Here is a 17,093-nt window from a genome sequence, read left to right on the forward strand (position 1 = left end):
ATAATAGTCGGCATCGCCCTGAACAAGGATCCGTTGAAAATATTTGCAAACCTCTTAAGGAACAATTTTTATGAATTTTTGAAATTCAGGAAATTTGACACTTTGCACTTTGACAGTGAGCTGACTTTCTTCTCGAAAACAAAAAGTATCTCAGAATGACTTGAAATTTACCATCATAATAGTCGGCATCGCCCTGAACAAGGATCCGTTAAAAATATTTGCAAACCTCTTAAGGAATAATTTTAATGAATTTTTGAAAATCAGGAAATGATCCATTTGCCATGATGCACTTTGACAGTGAGCTGACTTTCTTCTCAAAAACAAAAAGTATCTCAGAATGACTTGAAATTTACCATCATAATAGTCGGCATCGCCCTGAACAAGGATCCGTTGAAAATATTTGCAAACCTCTTAAGGAACAATTTTTTTGAATTTTTGAAATTCAGGAAATTTGACACTTTGCACTTTGACAGTGAGCTGACTTTCTTCTCAAAAACAAAAAGTATCTCAGAATAACTTAAAATTTGCCATCATAATAGTTGGCATCGCCCTGAACAAGGATCCTTTGAAAATATTTGCAAACCTCTAAAGGAATAATATTTATTTATTTTTGAAATTCAGGAAATTTGACACTGACAGTGAGCTGACTTTCTTCTCCAATACAAAAAGTATCTCAGAATGACTTGAAATTTACCATCATAAAAGTCGGCATCGCCCTGAACAAGGATCCGTTGAAAATATCTGCAAACCTCTTAAGGAACAATTTTTATGAATTTTTGAAATTCAGGAAACTTGACACTTTGCACTTTGACAGTGAGCTGACTTTCTTCTCAAAAACAAAAAGTATCTCAGAATGACTTGAAATTTGCAATCATAATAGTCGGCATCGCCCTGAACAAGGATCCTTTGAAAATATTTGCAAACCTCTTCAGGAATAATATTTATTTATTTTTAAAATTCAGGAAATTTGACACTGACAGTGAGCTGACTTTTTTCTCCAATACAAAAAGTATCTCAGAATGACTTGAAATTTACCATCATAATAGTCGGCATCGCCCTGAACAAGGATCCGTTGAAAATATTTGCAAACCTCTTAAGGAACAATTTTTGTGAATTTTTGAAATTCAGGAAATTTGACACTGACAGTGAGCTGACTTTTTTCTCCAATACAAAAAGTATCTCAGAATGACTTGAAATTTACCATCATAATAGTCGGCATCGCCCTGAACAAGGATCCGTTGAAAATATTTGCAAACCTCTTAAGGAACAATTTTTATGAATTTTTGAAATTCAGGAAATTTGACACTTTGCACTTTGACAGTGAGCTGACTTTCTTCTCGAAAACAAAAAGTATCTCAGAATGACTTGAAATTTACCATCATAATAGTCGGCATCGCCCTGAACAAGGATCCGTTAAAAATATTTGCAAACCTCTTAAGGAATAATTTTAATGAATTTTTGAAAATCAGGAAATGATCCATTTGCCATGATGCACTTTGACAGTGAGCTGACTTTCTTCTCAAAAACAAAAAGTATCTCAGAATGACTTGAAATTTACCATCATAATAGTCGGCATCGCCCTGAACAAGGATCCGTTGAAAATATTTGCAAACCTCTTAAGGAACAATTTTTTTGAATTTTTGAAATTCAGGAAATTTGACACTTTGCACTTTGACAGTGAGCTGACTTTCTTCTCAAAAACAAAAAGTATCTCAGAATAACTTAAAATTTGCCATCATAATAGTTGGCATCGCCCTGAACAAGGATCCTTTGAAAATATTTGCAAACCTCTAAAGGAATAATATTTATTTATTTTTGAAATTCAGGAAATTTGACACTGACAGTGAGCTGACTTTCTTCTCCAATACAAAAAGTATCTCAGAATGACTTGAAATTTACCATCATAAAAGTCGGCATCGCCCTGAACAAGGATCCGTTGAAAATATCTGCAAACCTCTTAAGGAACAATTTTTATGAATTTTTGAAATTCAGGAAACTTGACACTTTGCACTTTGACAGTGAGCTGACTTTCTTCTCAAAAACAAAAAGTATCTCAGAATGACTTGAAATTTGCAATCATAATAGTCGGCATCGCCCTGAACAAGGATCCTTTGAAAATATTTGCAAACCTCTTCAGGAATAATATTTATTTATTTTTAAAATTCAGGAAATTTGACACTGACAGTGAGCTGACTTTTTTCTCCAATACAAAAAGTATCTCAGAATGACTTGAAATTTACCATCATAATAGTCGGCATCGCCCTGAACAAGGATCTGTTGAAAATATTTGCAAACCTCTTAAGGAACAATTTTTATGAATTTTTGAAATTCAGGAAATTTGACACTTTGCACTTTGACAGTGAGCTGACTTTCTTCTCGAAAACAAAAAGTATCTCAGAATGACTTGAAATTTGCCATCATAATAGTCGGCATCGCCCTGAACAAGGATCCTTTGAAAATATTTGCAAACCTCTTCAGGAATAATATTTATTTAATTTTAAAATTCAGGAAATTTGACACTGACAGTGAGCTGACTTTTTTCTCCAATACAAAAAGTATCTCAGAATGACTTGAAATTTACCATCATAATAGTCGGCATCGCCCTGAACAAGGATCCGTTGAAAATATTTGCAAACCTCTTAAGGAACAATTTTTATGAATTTTTGAAATTCAGGAAATTTGACACTTTGCACTTTGACAGTGAGCTGACTTTCTTCTCGAAAACAAAAAGTATCTCAGAATGACTTGAAATTTACCATCATAATAGTCGGCATCGCCCTGAACAAGGATCCTTTGAAAATATTTGCAAACCTCTTCAGGAATAATATTTATTCATTTTTAAAATTCAGGAAATTTGACACTGACAGTGAGCTGACTTTTTTCTCCAATACAAAAAGTATCTCAGAATGACTTGAAATTTACCATCATAATAGTCGGCATCGCCCTGAACAAGGATCCGTTGAAAATATTTGCAAACCTCTTAAGGAACAATTTTTATGAATTTTTGAAATACAGGAAATTTGACACTTTGCACTTTGACAGTGAGCTGACTTTTTTCTCCAATACAAAAAGTATCTCAGAATGACTCGAAATTTACCATCATAATAGTCGGCATCGCCCTGAACAAGGATCTGTTGAAAATATTTGCAAACCTCTTAAGGAATAATTTTAATGAATTTTTGAAAATCAGGAAATGATCCATTTGCCATGATGCACTTTGACAGTGAGCTGACTTTCTTCTCGAAAACAAAAAGTATCTCAGAATAACTTAAAATTTGCCATCATAATAGTTGGCATCGCCCTGAACAAGGATCCTTTGAAAATATTTGCAAACCTCTAAAGGAATTATATTTATTTATTTTTAAAATTCAGGAAATTTGACACTTTGCACTTTGACAGTGAGCTGACTTTCTTCTCGAAAACAAAAAGTATCTCAGAATGACTTGAAATTTGCCATCATAATAGTCGGCATCGCCCTGAACAAGGATCCTTTGAAAATATTTGCAAACCTCTTCAGGAATAATATTTATTTATTTTTAAAATTCAGGAAATTTGACACTGACAGTGAGCTGACTTTTTTCTCGAAAACAAAAAGTATCTCAGAATGACTTGAAATTTACCATCATAATAGTCGGCATCGCCCTGAACAAGGATCCGTTGAAAATATTTGCAAACCTCTTAAGGAACAATTTTTATGAATTTTTGAAATTCAGGAAATTTGACACTTTGCACTTTGACAGTGAGCTGACTTTCTTCTCAAAAACAAAAAGTATCTCAGAATAACTTAAAATTTGCCATCATAATAGTTGGCATCGCCCTGAACAAGGATCCTTTGAAAATATTTGCAAACCTCTAAAGGAATAATATTTATTTATTTTTGAAATTCAGGAAATTTGACACTGACAGTGAGCTGACTTTCTTCTCCAATACAAAAAGTATCTCAGAATGACTTGAAATTTACCATCATAAAAGTCGGCATCGCCCTGAACAAGGATCCGTTGAAAATATCTGCAAACCTCTTAAGGAACAATTTTTATGAATTTTTGAAATTCAGGAAACTTGACACTTTGCACTTTGACAGTGAGCTGACTTTCTTCTCAAAAACAAAAAGTATCTCAGAATGACTTGAAATTTACCATCATAATAGTCGGCATCGCCCTGAACAAGGATCCTTTGAAAATATTTGCAAACCTCTTAAGGAATAATTTTAATGAATTTTTGAAAATCAGGAAATGATCCATTTGCCATGATGCACTTTGACAGTGAGCTGACTTTCTTCTCAAAAACAAAAAGTATCTCAGAATGACTTGAAATTTACCATCATAATAGTCGGCATCGCCCTGAACAAGGATCCGTTGAAAATATTTGCAAACCTCTTAAGGAACAATTTTTTTGAATTTTTGAAATTCAGGAAATTTGACACTTTGCACTTTGACAGTGAGCTGACTTTCTTCTCAAAAACAAAAAGTATCTCAGAATGACTTGAAATTTACCATCATAATAGTCGGCATCGCCCTGAACAAGGATCCGTTGAAAATATTTGCAAACCTCTTAAGGAACAATTTTTTTGAATTTTTGAAATTCAGGAAATTTGACACTTTGCACTTTGACAGTGAGCTGACTTTCTTCTCAAAAACAAAAAGTATCTCAGAATGACTTGAAATTTACCATCATAATAGTCGGCATCGCCCTGAACAAGGATCCTTTGAAAATATTTGCAAACCTCTTAAGGAATAATATTTATTTATTTTTAAAATTCAGGAAATTTGACACTGACAGTGAGCTGACTTTTTTCTCCAATACAAAAAGTATCTCAGAATGACTTGAAATTTACCATCATAATAGTCGGCATCGCCCTGAACAAGGATCCGTTGAAAATATTTGCAAACCTCTTAAGGAACAATTTTTATGAATTTTTGAAATTCAGGAAATTTGACACTTTGCACTTTGACAGTGAGCTGACTTTCTTCTCAAAAACAAAAAGTATCTCAGAATGACTTGAAATTTACCATCATAATCGTCGGCATTGCCCTGAACAAGGATCCGTTGAAAATATATGCAAACCTCTTAAGGAATCATTTTCATGAATTTTTGAAATTCAGGAAATTTGACACTTTGCACTTTGACTTTGTGCTGACTTTCTTCTCAAAAACAAAAAGTATCTCAGAATGACTTAAAATTTACCATCATAATAGTCGGCATCGCCCTGAACAAGGATCCTTTGAAAATATTTGCAAACCTCTTCAGGAATAATATTTATTTATTTTTGAAATTCAGGAAATTTGACACTGACAGTGAGCTGACTTTTTTCTCCAATACAAAAAGTATCTCAGAATGACTTGAAATTTACCATCATAATAGTCGGCATCGCCCTGAACAAGGATCCGTTGAAAATATTTGCAAACCTCTTAAGGAACAATTTTTATGAATTTTTGAAATTCAGGAAATTTGACACTTTGCACTTTGACAGTGAGCTGACTTTCTTCTCGAAAACAAAAAGTATCTCAGAATGACTTGAAATTTACCATCATAATAGTCGGCATCGCCCTGAACAAGGATCCGTTAAAAATATTTGCAAACCTCTTAAGGAATAATTTTAATGAATTTTTGAAAATCAGGAAATGATCCATTTGCCATGATGCACTTTGACAGTGAGCTGACTTTCTTCTCAAAAACAAAAAGTATCTCAGAATGACTTGAAATTTACCATCATAATAGTCGGCATCGCCCTGAACAAGGATCCGTTGAAAATATTTGCAAACCTCTTAAGGAACAATTTTTTTGAATTTTTGAAATTCAGGAAATTTGACACTTTGCACTTTGACAGTGAGCTGACTTTCTTCTCAAAAACAAAAAGTATCTCAGAATAACTTAAAATTTGCCATCATAATAGTTGGCATCGCCCTGAACAAGGATCCTTTGAAAATATTTGCAAACCTCTAAAGGAATAATATTTATTTATTTTTGAAATTCAGGAAATTTGACACTGACAGTGAGCTGACTTTCTTCTCCAATACAAAAAGTATCTCAGAATGACTTGAAATTTACCATCATAAAAGTCGGCATCGCCCTGAACAAGGATCCGTTGAAAATATCTGCAAACCTCTTAAGGAACAATTTTTATGAATTTTTGAAATTCAGGAAACTTGACACTTTGCACTTTGACAGTGAGCTGACTTTCTTCTCAAAAACAAAAAGTATCTCAGAATGACTTGAAATTTGCAATCATAATAGTCGGCATCGCCCTGAACAAGGATCCTTTGAAAATATTTGCAAACCTCTTCAGGAATAATATTTATTTATTTTTAAAATTCAGGAAATTTGACACTGACAGTGAGCTGACTTTTTTCTCCAATACAAAAAGTATCTCAGAATGACTTGAAATTTACCATCATAATAGTCGGCATCGCCCTGAACAAGGATCCGTTGAAAATATTTGCAAACCTCTTAAGGAACAATTTTTGTGAATTTTTGAAATTCAGGAAATTTGACACTGACAGTGAGCTGACTTTTTTCTCCAATACAAAAAGTATCTCAGAATGACTTGAAATTTACCATCATAATAGTCGGCATCGCCCTGAACAAGGATCCGTTGAAAATATTTGCAAACCTCTTAAGGAACAATTTTTATGAATTTTTGAAATTCAGGAAATTTGACACTTTGCACTTTGACAGTGAGCTGACTTTCTTCTCGAAAACAAAAAGTATCTCAGAATGACTTGAAATTTACCATCATAATAGTCGGCATCGCCCTGAACAAGGATCCGTTAAAAATATTTGCAAACCTCTTAAGGAATAATTTTAATGAATTTTTGAAAATCAGGAAATGATCCATTTGCCATGATGCACTTTGACAGTGAGCTGACTTTCTTCTCAAAAACAAAAAGTATCTCAGAATGACTTGAAATTTACCATCATAATAGTCGGCATCGCCCTGAACAAGGATCCGTTGAAAATATTTGCAAACCTCTTAAGGAACAATTTTTTTGAATTTTTGAAATTCAGGAAATTTGACACTTTGCACTTTGACAGTGAGCTGACTTTCTTCTCAAAAACAAAAAGTATCTCAGAATAACTTAAAATTTGCCATCATAATAGTTGGCATCGCCCTGAACAAGGATCCTTTGAAAATATTTGCAAACCTCTAAAGGAATAATATTTATTTATTTTTGAAATTCAGGAAATTTGACACTGACAGTGAGCTGACTTTCTTCTCCAATACAAAAAGTATCTCAGAATGACTTGAAATTTACCATCATAAAAGTCGGCATCGCCCTGAACAAGGATCCGTTGAAAATATCTGCAAACCTCTTAAGGAACAATTTTTATGAATTTTTGAAATTCAGGAAACTTGACACTTTGCACTTTGACAGTGAGCTGACTTTCTTCTCAAAAACAAAAAGTATCTCAGAATGACTTGAAATTTGCAATCATAATAGTCGGCATCGCCCTGAACAAGGATCCTTTGAAAATATTTGCAAACCTCTTCAGGAATAATATTTATTTATTTTTAAAATTCAGGAAATTTGACACTGACAGTGAGCTGACTTTTTTCTCCAATACAAAAAGTATCTCAGAATGACTTGAAATTTACCATCATAATAGTCGGCATCGCCCTGAACAAGGATCTGTTGAAAATATTTGCAAACCTCTTAAGGAACAATTTTTATGAATTTTTGAAATTCAGGAAATTTGACACTTTGCACTTTGACAGTGAGCTGACTTTCTTCTCGAAAACAAAAAGTATCTCAGAATGACTTGAAATTTGCCATCATAATAGTCGGCATCGCCCTGAACAAGGATCCTTTGAAAATATTTGCAAACCTCTTCAGGAATAATATTTATTTAATTTTAAAATTCAGGAAATTTGACACTGACAGTGAGCTGACTTTTTTCTCCAATACAAAAAGTATCTCAGAATGACTTGAAATTTACCATCATAATAGTCGGCATCGCCCTGAACAAGGATCCGTTGAAAATATTTGCAAACCTCTTAAGGAACAATTTTTATGAATTTTTGAAATTCAGGAAATTTGACACTTTGCACTTTGACAGTGAGCTGACTTTCTTCTCGAAAACAAAAAGTATCTCAGAATGACTTGAAATTTACCATCATAATAGTCGGCATCGCCCTGAACAAGGATCCTTTGAAAATATTTGCAAACCTCTTCAGGAATAATATTTATTCATTTTTAAAATTCAGGAAATTTGACACTGACAGTGAGCTGACTTTTTTCTCCAATACAAAAAGTATCTCAGAATGACTTGAAATTTACCATCATAATAGTCGGCATCGCCCTGAACAAGGATCCGTTGAAAATATTTGCAAACCTCTTAAGGAACAATTTTTATGAATTTTTGAAATACAGGAAATTTGACACTTTGCACTTTGACAGTGAGCTGACTTTTTTCTCCAATACAAAAAGTATCTCAGAATGACTCGAAATTTACCATCATAATAGTCGGCATCGCCCTGAACAAGGATCTGTTGAAAATATTTGCAAACCTCTTAAGGAATAATTTTAATGAATTTTTGAAAATCAGGAAATGATCCATTTGCCATGATGCACTTTGACAGTGAGCTGACTTTCTTCTCGAAAACAAAAAGTATCTCAGAATAACTTAAAATTTGCCATCATAATAGTTGGCATCGCCCTGAACAAGGATCCTTTGAAAATATTTGCAAACCTCTAAAGGAATTATATTTATTTATTTTTAAAATTCAGGAAATTTGACACTTTGCACTTTGACAGTGAGCTGACTTTCTTCTCGAAAACAAAAAGTATCTCAGAATGACTTGAAATTTGCCATCATAATAGTCGGCATCGCCCTGAACAAGGATCCTTTGAAAATATTTGCAAACCTCTTCAGGAATAATATTTATTTATTTTTAAAATTCAGGAAATTTGACACTGACAGTGAGCTGACTTTTTTCTCGAAAACAAAAAGTATCTCAGAATGACTTGAAATTTACCATCATAATAGTCGGCATCGCCCTGAACAAGGATCCGTTGAAAATATTTGCAAACCTCTTAAGGAACAATTTTTATGAATTTTTGAAATTCAGGAAATTTGACACTTTGCACTTTGACAGTGAGCTGACTTTCTTCTCAAAAACAAAAAGTATCTCAGAATAACTTAAAATTTGCCATCATAATAGTTGGCATCGCCCTGAACAAGGATCCTTTGAAAATATTTGCAAACCTCTTCAGGAATAATATTTATTTATTTTTAAAATTCAGGAAATTTGACACTGACAGTGAGCTGACTTTTTTCTCCAATACAAAAAGTATCTCAGAATGACTTGAAATTGACCATCATAATAGTCGGCATCGCCCTGAACAAGGATCCGTTGAAAATATTTGCAAACCTCTTAAGGAACAATTTTTATGAATTTTTGAAATTCAGGAAATTTGACACTTTGCACTTTGACAGTGAGCTGACTTTCTTCTCAAAAACAAAAAGTATCTCAGAATGACTTGAAATTTACCATCATAATAGTCGGCATCGCCCTGAACAAGGATCCTTTGAAAATATTTGCAAACCTCTTCAGGAATAATATTTATTCATTTTTAAAATTCAGGAAATTTGACACTGACAGTGAGCTGACTTTTTTCTCCAATACAAAAAGTATCTCAGAATGACTTGAAATTTACCATCATAATAGTCGGCATCGCCCTGAACAAGGATCCGTTGAAAATATTTGCAAACCTCTTAAGGAACAATTTTTATGAATTTTTGAAATACAGGAAATTTGACACTTTGCACTTTGACAGTGAGCTGACTTTTTTCTCCAATACAAAAAGTATCTCAGAATGACTCGAAATTTACCATCATAATAGTCGGCATCGCCCTGAACAAGGATCTGTTGAAAATATTTGCAAACCTCTTAAGGAATAATTTTAATGAATTTTTGAAAATCAGGAAATGATCCATTTGCCATGATGCACTTTGACAGTGAGCTGACTTTCTTCTCAAAAACAAAAAGTATCTCAGAATGACTTGAAATTTACCATCATAATAGTCGGCATCGCCCTGAACAAGGATCCGTTGAAAATATTTGCAAACCTCTTAAGGAACAATTTTTATGAATTTTTGAAATTCAGGAAATTTGACACTTTGCACTTTGACAGTGAGCTGACTTTCTTCTAGAAAACAAAAAGTATCTCAGAATGACTTGAAATTTACCATCATAATAGTCGGCATCGCCCTGAACAAGGATCCTTTGAAAATATTTGCAAACCTCTTAAGGAATAATTTTAATGAATTTTTGAAAATCAGGAAATGATCCATTTGCCATGATGCACTTTGACAGTGAGCTGACTTTCTTCTCAAAAACAAAAAGTATCTCAGAATGACTTGAAATTTACCATCATAATAGTCGGCATCGCCCTGAACAAGGATCCGTTGAAAATATTTGTAAACCTCTTAAGGAACAATTTTTTTGAATTTTTTTAAATTCAGGAAATTTGACACTTTGCACTTTGACAGTGAGCTGACTTTCTTCTCAAAAACAAAAAGTATCTCAGAATGACTTGAAATTTACCATCATAATAGTCGGCATCGCCCTGAACAAGGATCCTTTGAAAATATTTGCAAACCTCTTAAGGAATAATATTTATTTATTTTTAAAATTCAGGAAATTTGACACTGACAGTGAGCTGACTTTTTTCTCCAATACAAAAAGTATCTCAGAATGACTTGAAATTTACCATCATAATAGTCGGCATCGCCCTGAACAAGGATCCTTTGAAAATATTTGCAAACCTCTTCAGGAATAATATTTATTTATTTTTAAAATTCAGGAAATTTGACACTGACAGTGAGCTGACTTTTTTCTCCAATACAAAAAGTATCTCAGAATGACTTGAAATTGACCATCATAATAGTCGGCATCGCCCTGAACAAGGATCCGTTGAAAATATTTGCAAACCTCTTAAGGAACAATTTTAATGAATTTTTGAAATTCAGGAAATTTGACACTTTGCACTTTGACAGTGAGCTGACTTTCTTCTCAAAAACAAAAAGTATCTCAGAATGACTTGAAATTTACCATCATCATCGTCGGCATTGCCCTGATCAAGGATCCGTTGAAAATATTTGCAAACCTCTTAAGGAATCATTTTCATGAATTTTTGAAATTCAGGAAATTTGACACTTTGCACTTTGACTTTGAGCTGACTTTCTTCTCAAAAACAAAAAGTATCTCCGAATGACTTGAAATTTACCATGATGACAGTCTGCATCGCCCTGTACAAGGATTTGTTGAAAATATTTGCAAACCTCTTAAGGAATAATTTTAATGAATTTTTGAAAATCAGGGAATGATCCATTTGCCAAGATGCACTTTGACAGTGAGCTGACTTTCTTCTCGAAAAAACAAAAAGTGTCTTGGAATGACTTGAAATTTACCATCATAATAGTCGGCATCGCCCTGAACAAGGATCCGTTAAAAATATTTGCAAACCTCTTAAGGAGTAATTTTAATGAATTTTTGAAAATCAGGAAATGATCCATTTGCCATGATGCACTTTGAGAGTGAGCTGACTTTCTTCTCAAAAACAAAAAGTATCTCAGAATGACTTGAAATTTGCCATCGTAATAGTCGGCATCGCCCTGAACAAGGATCCTTTGAAAATATTTGCAAACCTCTTCAGGAATAATATTTATTTATTTTTAAAATTCAGGAAATTTGACACTGACAGTGAGCTGACTTTTTTCTCCAATACAAAAAGAATCTCAGAATGACTTGAAATTTACCATCATAATAGTCGGCATCGCCCTGAACAAGGATCCGTTGAAAATATTTGCAAACCTCTTAAGGAACAATTTTTATGAATTTTTGAAATTCAGGAAATTTGACACTTTGCACTTTGACAGTGAGCTGACTTTCTTCTCGAAAAAACAAAAAGTATCTCAGAATGACTTGAAATTTACCATCATAATAGTCGGCATCGCCCTGAACAAGGATCCGTTAAAAATATTTGCAAACCTCTTAAGGAATAATTTAAATTAATTTTTGAAAATCAGGAAATTATCCATTCGCCATGATGCACTTTGACAGTGAGCTGACTTTCTTCTCGAAAACAAAAAGTATCTCAGAATGACTTGAAATTTGCCATCATAATAGTCGGCATCACCCTGAACAAGGATCCTTTGAAAATATTTGCAAACCTCTTCAGGAATAATATTTATTTATTTTTAAAATTCAGGAAATTTGACACTGACAGTGAGCTGACTTTTTTCTCCAATACAAAAAGTATCTCAGAATGACTTGAAATTTACCATCATAATAGTCGGCATCGCCCTGAACAAGGATCCGTTGAAAATATTTGCAAACCTCTTAAGGAACAATTTTTATGAATTTTTGAAATTCAGGAAATTTGACACTTTGCACTTTGACAGTGAGCTGACTTTCTTCTCAAAAACAAAAAGTATCTCAGAATGACCTGAAATTTACCATCATAATCGTCAGCATTGCCCTGAACAAGGATCCGTTGAAAATATATGCAAACCTCTTAAGGAACAATTTTTATGAATTTTTGAAATTCAGGAAATTTGACACTTTGCACTTTGACAGTGAGCTGACTTTCTTCTCGAAAAAACAAAAAGTATCTCAGAATGACTTGAAATTTACCATCATAATAGTCGGCATCGCCCTGAACAAGGATCCGTTAAAAATATTTGCAAACCTCTTAAGGAATAATTTAAATTAATTTTTGAAAATCAGGAAATTATCCATTCGCCATGATGCACTTTGACAGTGAGCTGACTTTCTTCTCGAAAACAAAAAGTATCTCAGAATGACTTGAAATTTGCCATCATAATAGTCGGCATCACCCTGAACAAGGATCCTTTGAAAATATTTGCAAACCTCTTCAGGAATAATATTTATTTATTTTTAAAATTCAGGAAATTTGACACTGACAGTGAGCTGACTTTTTTCTCCAATACAAAAAGTATCTCAGAATGACTTGAAATTTACCATCATAATAGTCGGCATCGCCCTGAACAAGGATCCGTTGAAAATATTTGCAAACCTCTTAAGGAACAATTTTTATGAATTTTTGAAATTCAGGAAATTTGACACTTTGCACTTTGACAGTGAGCTGACTTTCTTCTCAAAAACAAAAAGTATCTCAGAATGACCTGAAATTTACCATCATAATCGTCAGCATTGCCCTGAACAAGGATCCGTTGAAAATATATGCAAACCTCTTAAGGAACAATTTTTATGAATTTTTGAAATTCAGGAAATTTGACACTTTGCACTTTGACAGTAAGCTGACTTTCTTCTCGAAAAAACAAAAAGTATCTCAGAATGACTTGAAATTTACCATCATAATAGTCGGCATCGCCCTGAACAAGGATCCGTTGAAAATATTTGCAAACCTCTTAAGGAACAATTTTTATGAATTTTTGAAATTCAGGAAATTTGACACTTTGCACTTTGACAGTGAGCTGACTTTCTTCTCAAAAACAAAAAGTATCTCAGAATGACCTGAAATTTACCATCATAATCGTCAGCATTGCCCTGAACAAGGATCCGTTGAAAATATATGCAAACCTCTTAAGGAATCATTTTCATGAATTTTTGAAATTCAGGAAATTTGACACTTTGCACTTTGACAGTGAGCTGACTTTCTTCTCGAAAACAAAAAGTATGTCGGAATGACTTGAAATTTACCATCATAATAGTGGGCCTCATCCTTAACAAGGATCCGTTGAAAATATTTGCAAACCTCTTAAGGAATAATTTTAATGAATTTTTGAAAATCAGGAAATTTGCCCTGATGCACTTTGACAGTGAGCGGACTTTAGTCTGAAATTTAACATCATAATATTCGGCATATGTTTGAAATATTGTTTCTAACATGCAATTTGTTCAGCATGTGAAGTTTTTACGTCATCTTTTTTTACAATTTTATTATGGTTTGCCTTCCATGCTTGTGGTCAGGTTCAAACAGAGATTTTGTGAAACCTAAAGTCAATGACATGTAACATGTTTTTCTTAACAAAAGTGCCTTTAACTGTGTGCAATCATATCTTTTAATAGATTATTGAAATGGACAAATAATACAAGCTAAATAGTAATTTGATTGTAAAATACATTGAAAGTAATTTTAAACATTAGTTTACACTGTATTTTTAATTTACAGGACAAAACTGTAAATTTCAGTGACAATAAAAAGATGTTAATTTTCAGTAACATAATGGCAACCCAGCGGCCAGTTCTTTACTGTTTTTTTTACAGGAACATTTCTAAGAGTGTATAGTATGACTTTTTTTTTCTAAATTTAGACAAAAAATTTTTTTGACTTCTCTGACAAATTGACATGTATGACTGTTTTGTTTTGTTTATTTTTTTTGTCACATTTTGGACGACATTGTGTAGTATAACTTCTTTGTCAAATGTTGGACTACAAACTACAGTATGACTTCTTTGTCAAATTTTGGACCAAATGTTTTTTTACTTTTTTGTCAAATTTTGGACAACATACTAAAGTATGGCTTTTAATCAAATTTTGGAAAAGATATAAGCTATGACTTTTAGGGGAAAAAAAGTTCTCAGTCTTGACTTTGGACTTGAGGGCAAAGACTTGAGACTTACTTGTGACTTGCAAAACAATGACTTGGTCCCATTTCTGCTAAGTACATTTTCGCTTCACACACACTCAGTTCCAGTTAGTTATGTTTTTTCCCCGTTTTCTTCAGAAATCTTTGACAATGAGCTGTTACACACACTGTCAATGGAAATCATTTCCAGAGGCACAAAGTTAATGAATTTTCAAATGCAATTGTTCAGTTCTGTGGGCCGTGCAAATTAAAATGTTATTAACATGCATTGTACTGGCAGAGATTGCAACAGTTTTATAATCCGAGCAAATAAAACTGCATGGTACTGTGATAACACAGTGATTTTGTTTATTAGTGTCCATTAACTCTGCTAAATTTGGCCTTAAAAAAAAAAGTTTTCTCAAAAATAGCTGAACTCCTTTCTTTGCTACAACATTAAATAATTCCTACAATAAATTGCAACTGGATCAGGCCCAGCTGCTGTTACCACACAGCCTTAGCATCAGCTGCTTGACAGTTATAGAAGAGGAAATCTCCACAAGGAAATGTCAAATGAAAAATGCCACTGGCCTCGTACTCTTGATTAATGTGGAAGGAAAACAATAATATTTAAGGTAGAAAAATCGAAACAGCCTTGTCGTGTGGGGAACACTTTGGCAAACTATTTCCTCCACTAAAGTCCAGAGTCAATGTTTTTCGTGCCGCTCTGTGGCTTTGATCTGTTTTCATATGATATTTTCCAGTGTTTCAGTGCCTGCACAGCTTAATGCAGAGGCTTGTTCGACATAAAAATGCATCACTGACTGAGTGAGTGCTGTCTCAGGAGGTCACCTGTGTGACTACATTTCCTGCTTTGTCTACTTTCTATTCAGGTGCATCTCTGATGAAGCAGTGACACAGTATTCATCCAAGGACCAGCTCTCTAAACACTACCAGGTCCCTGTCTTCAAGTTCATTGGCAAGGACAACCAAGTGAGTAAACGATGCATGCTGGGATTGTGTGGCATACGTGTGATGCACAGTAATGCAAAAGACCGACATGATATAATCAGAGGTGGAAAGTAATGAAATACGTTTACTCGCTTTAGTGTAATAAAGTAGGTTTTTTGTGTACTTCTACTTTTTAACCCTTCATGCTCACATGGCACTGATCTGCCGTGGGAATAATACACAAGTCCTTATATATATATATATAATTATTTTTTTTGTCTTCTTATGTGTTGTTGAGTCAGTTATGATTAATTTTTATTGCATTTTTAGCAGTGATTAAATCAGCAATAATTGTGCAAAAGTAAAAAATGGAGCGTTTTTGTTTTGTTTTTGTTCATAAAAACGAGTCAAATGAACTTTGAACTGTGACGTTTCCAGATTTCACAAATGTTGCACTTTTAAACATTTTGAGTACTTTTGCTCAGGTGTGTTTATATAGTTGGTGAAAATACCCCCCCCCCCCCCTCAATTTGCACATTCTTATAGCCTCAGTATATACTGTACATTTAAACAGTCATGGAAGAAAGCAGCCAAAAAGCTCTGTCTTCTAAAGGTTAAAGTAACATTTAAAATGTTTAATTTTACTTTTACTTTTTTAGGTAGTACTGTACTTCATGAAGTATAAAATATACAATGAAATAATAAATAAATAAATCACGCACCAGAAACTGGCAGTGAATGACAGGTGAATTGGTGCAAAATAAGGACCCTGAGTGAGTGAGTTATTTTGACCTTTGACCCATTTTGATAGATAATATCCTGATAATAATAATTATTATCATGATGATAATAATTTTCATAGATGTGCTAACATATTTTATTTTGACAGCACTTTAATTTCCAAAGGTTTGTCTTCAATTAAAAACAATTCATGTGAGATTTGTGTCCCTTTGCACGACACAAGAAAGAACCCCAAGCTTCTTAAAAAAGCAACCTTTACTCTAGTACATTTTAAACAAACTACCTTTTTTTGAGTTTAACTTGTACTTAAGTAAAATTTGATAAAAAATGGTGGTACTTTTACTTGAGTAGAATATTTCAGTACTCTTTCCACCACTGGATATATATACGTAATCTGATTTAATCGATTTCTACTAAGATAAGCTGAATTTCTTTTGTTTACAGCAAGTGTTCCTGCACTGTCAGGTCTTAGTGTGTGGAGCAGGAGACTCCCGCTGTGCTCAACACTGTCGAGGGCGTGTCCGACGGGAGGTTCGGAGCGGGGACGCTCAGGTGCAGCGCACACTCACTGGAGGCCCTATCTTCATCCTGCCTTAGTCAGGACGTTTACACATAGACAATATCTAGCAAGACCAGGCGAAGCAGCACAAGCCAGGATCACAGAAACCCCATTTAGCTTTCAGTTTACTTGATTTTTCAACCAAATATAAACAGTATGTGGAGAGACGGTCTCTTTTAAACACCCACATAGCACTTAACCTTTATCCACTCCCAGTGTTACTCATGTTGCTGTAGATCACTTAAATTCTAGTTAATGCATCCCAAGTCTGTGCCTCTTTGCCTGG

The 17,093-nt window shown here is 33.7% G+C and overlaps 1 protein-coding gene across 1 annotated transcript in view; it reads left to right on the forward strand.

Moving 5' to 3' along the window:
• The window catches only part of oit3 (oncoprotein induced transcript 3), a gene marked incomplete at both ends in the record, with an annotated part of 29,880 nt that extends 13,035 nt beyond the window's left edge, over nucleotides 1-16,845 (forward strand). The window contains 2 exons of the mRNA XM_083897698.1: nucleotides 15,450-15,549; nucleotides 16,693-16,845. Of these exons, the coding sequence (XP_083753824.1) occupies nucleotides 15,450-15,549; nucleotides 16,693-16,845 (253 nt within the window). The remainder of the gene's footprint in view (nucleotides 1-15,449; nucleotides 15,550-16,692) is intronic.
• Between the last annotated feature and the right edge of the window lie 248 nt (nucleotides 16,846-17,093).

The sequence above is a fragment of the Microchirus variegatus genome, assembly GCF_963457635.1.
Source record: "Microchirus variegatus genome assembly, chromosome: 11".
In the NCBI taxonomy this organism is placed as follows: Eukaryota; Metazoa; Chordata; class Actinopteri; order Pleuronectiformes; family Soleidae; genus Microchirus; species Microchirus variegatus.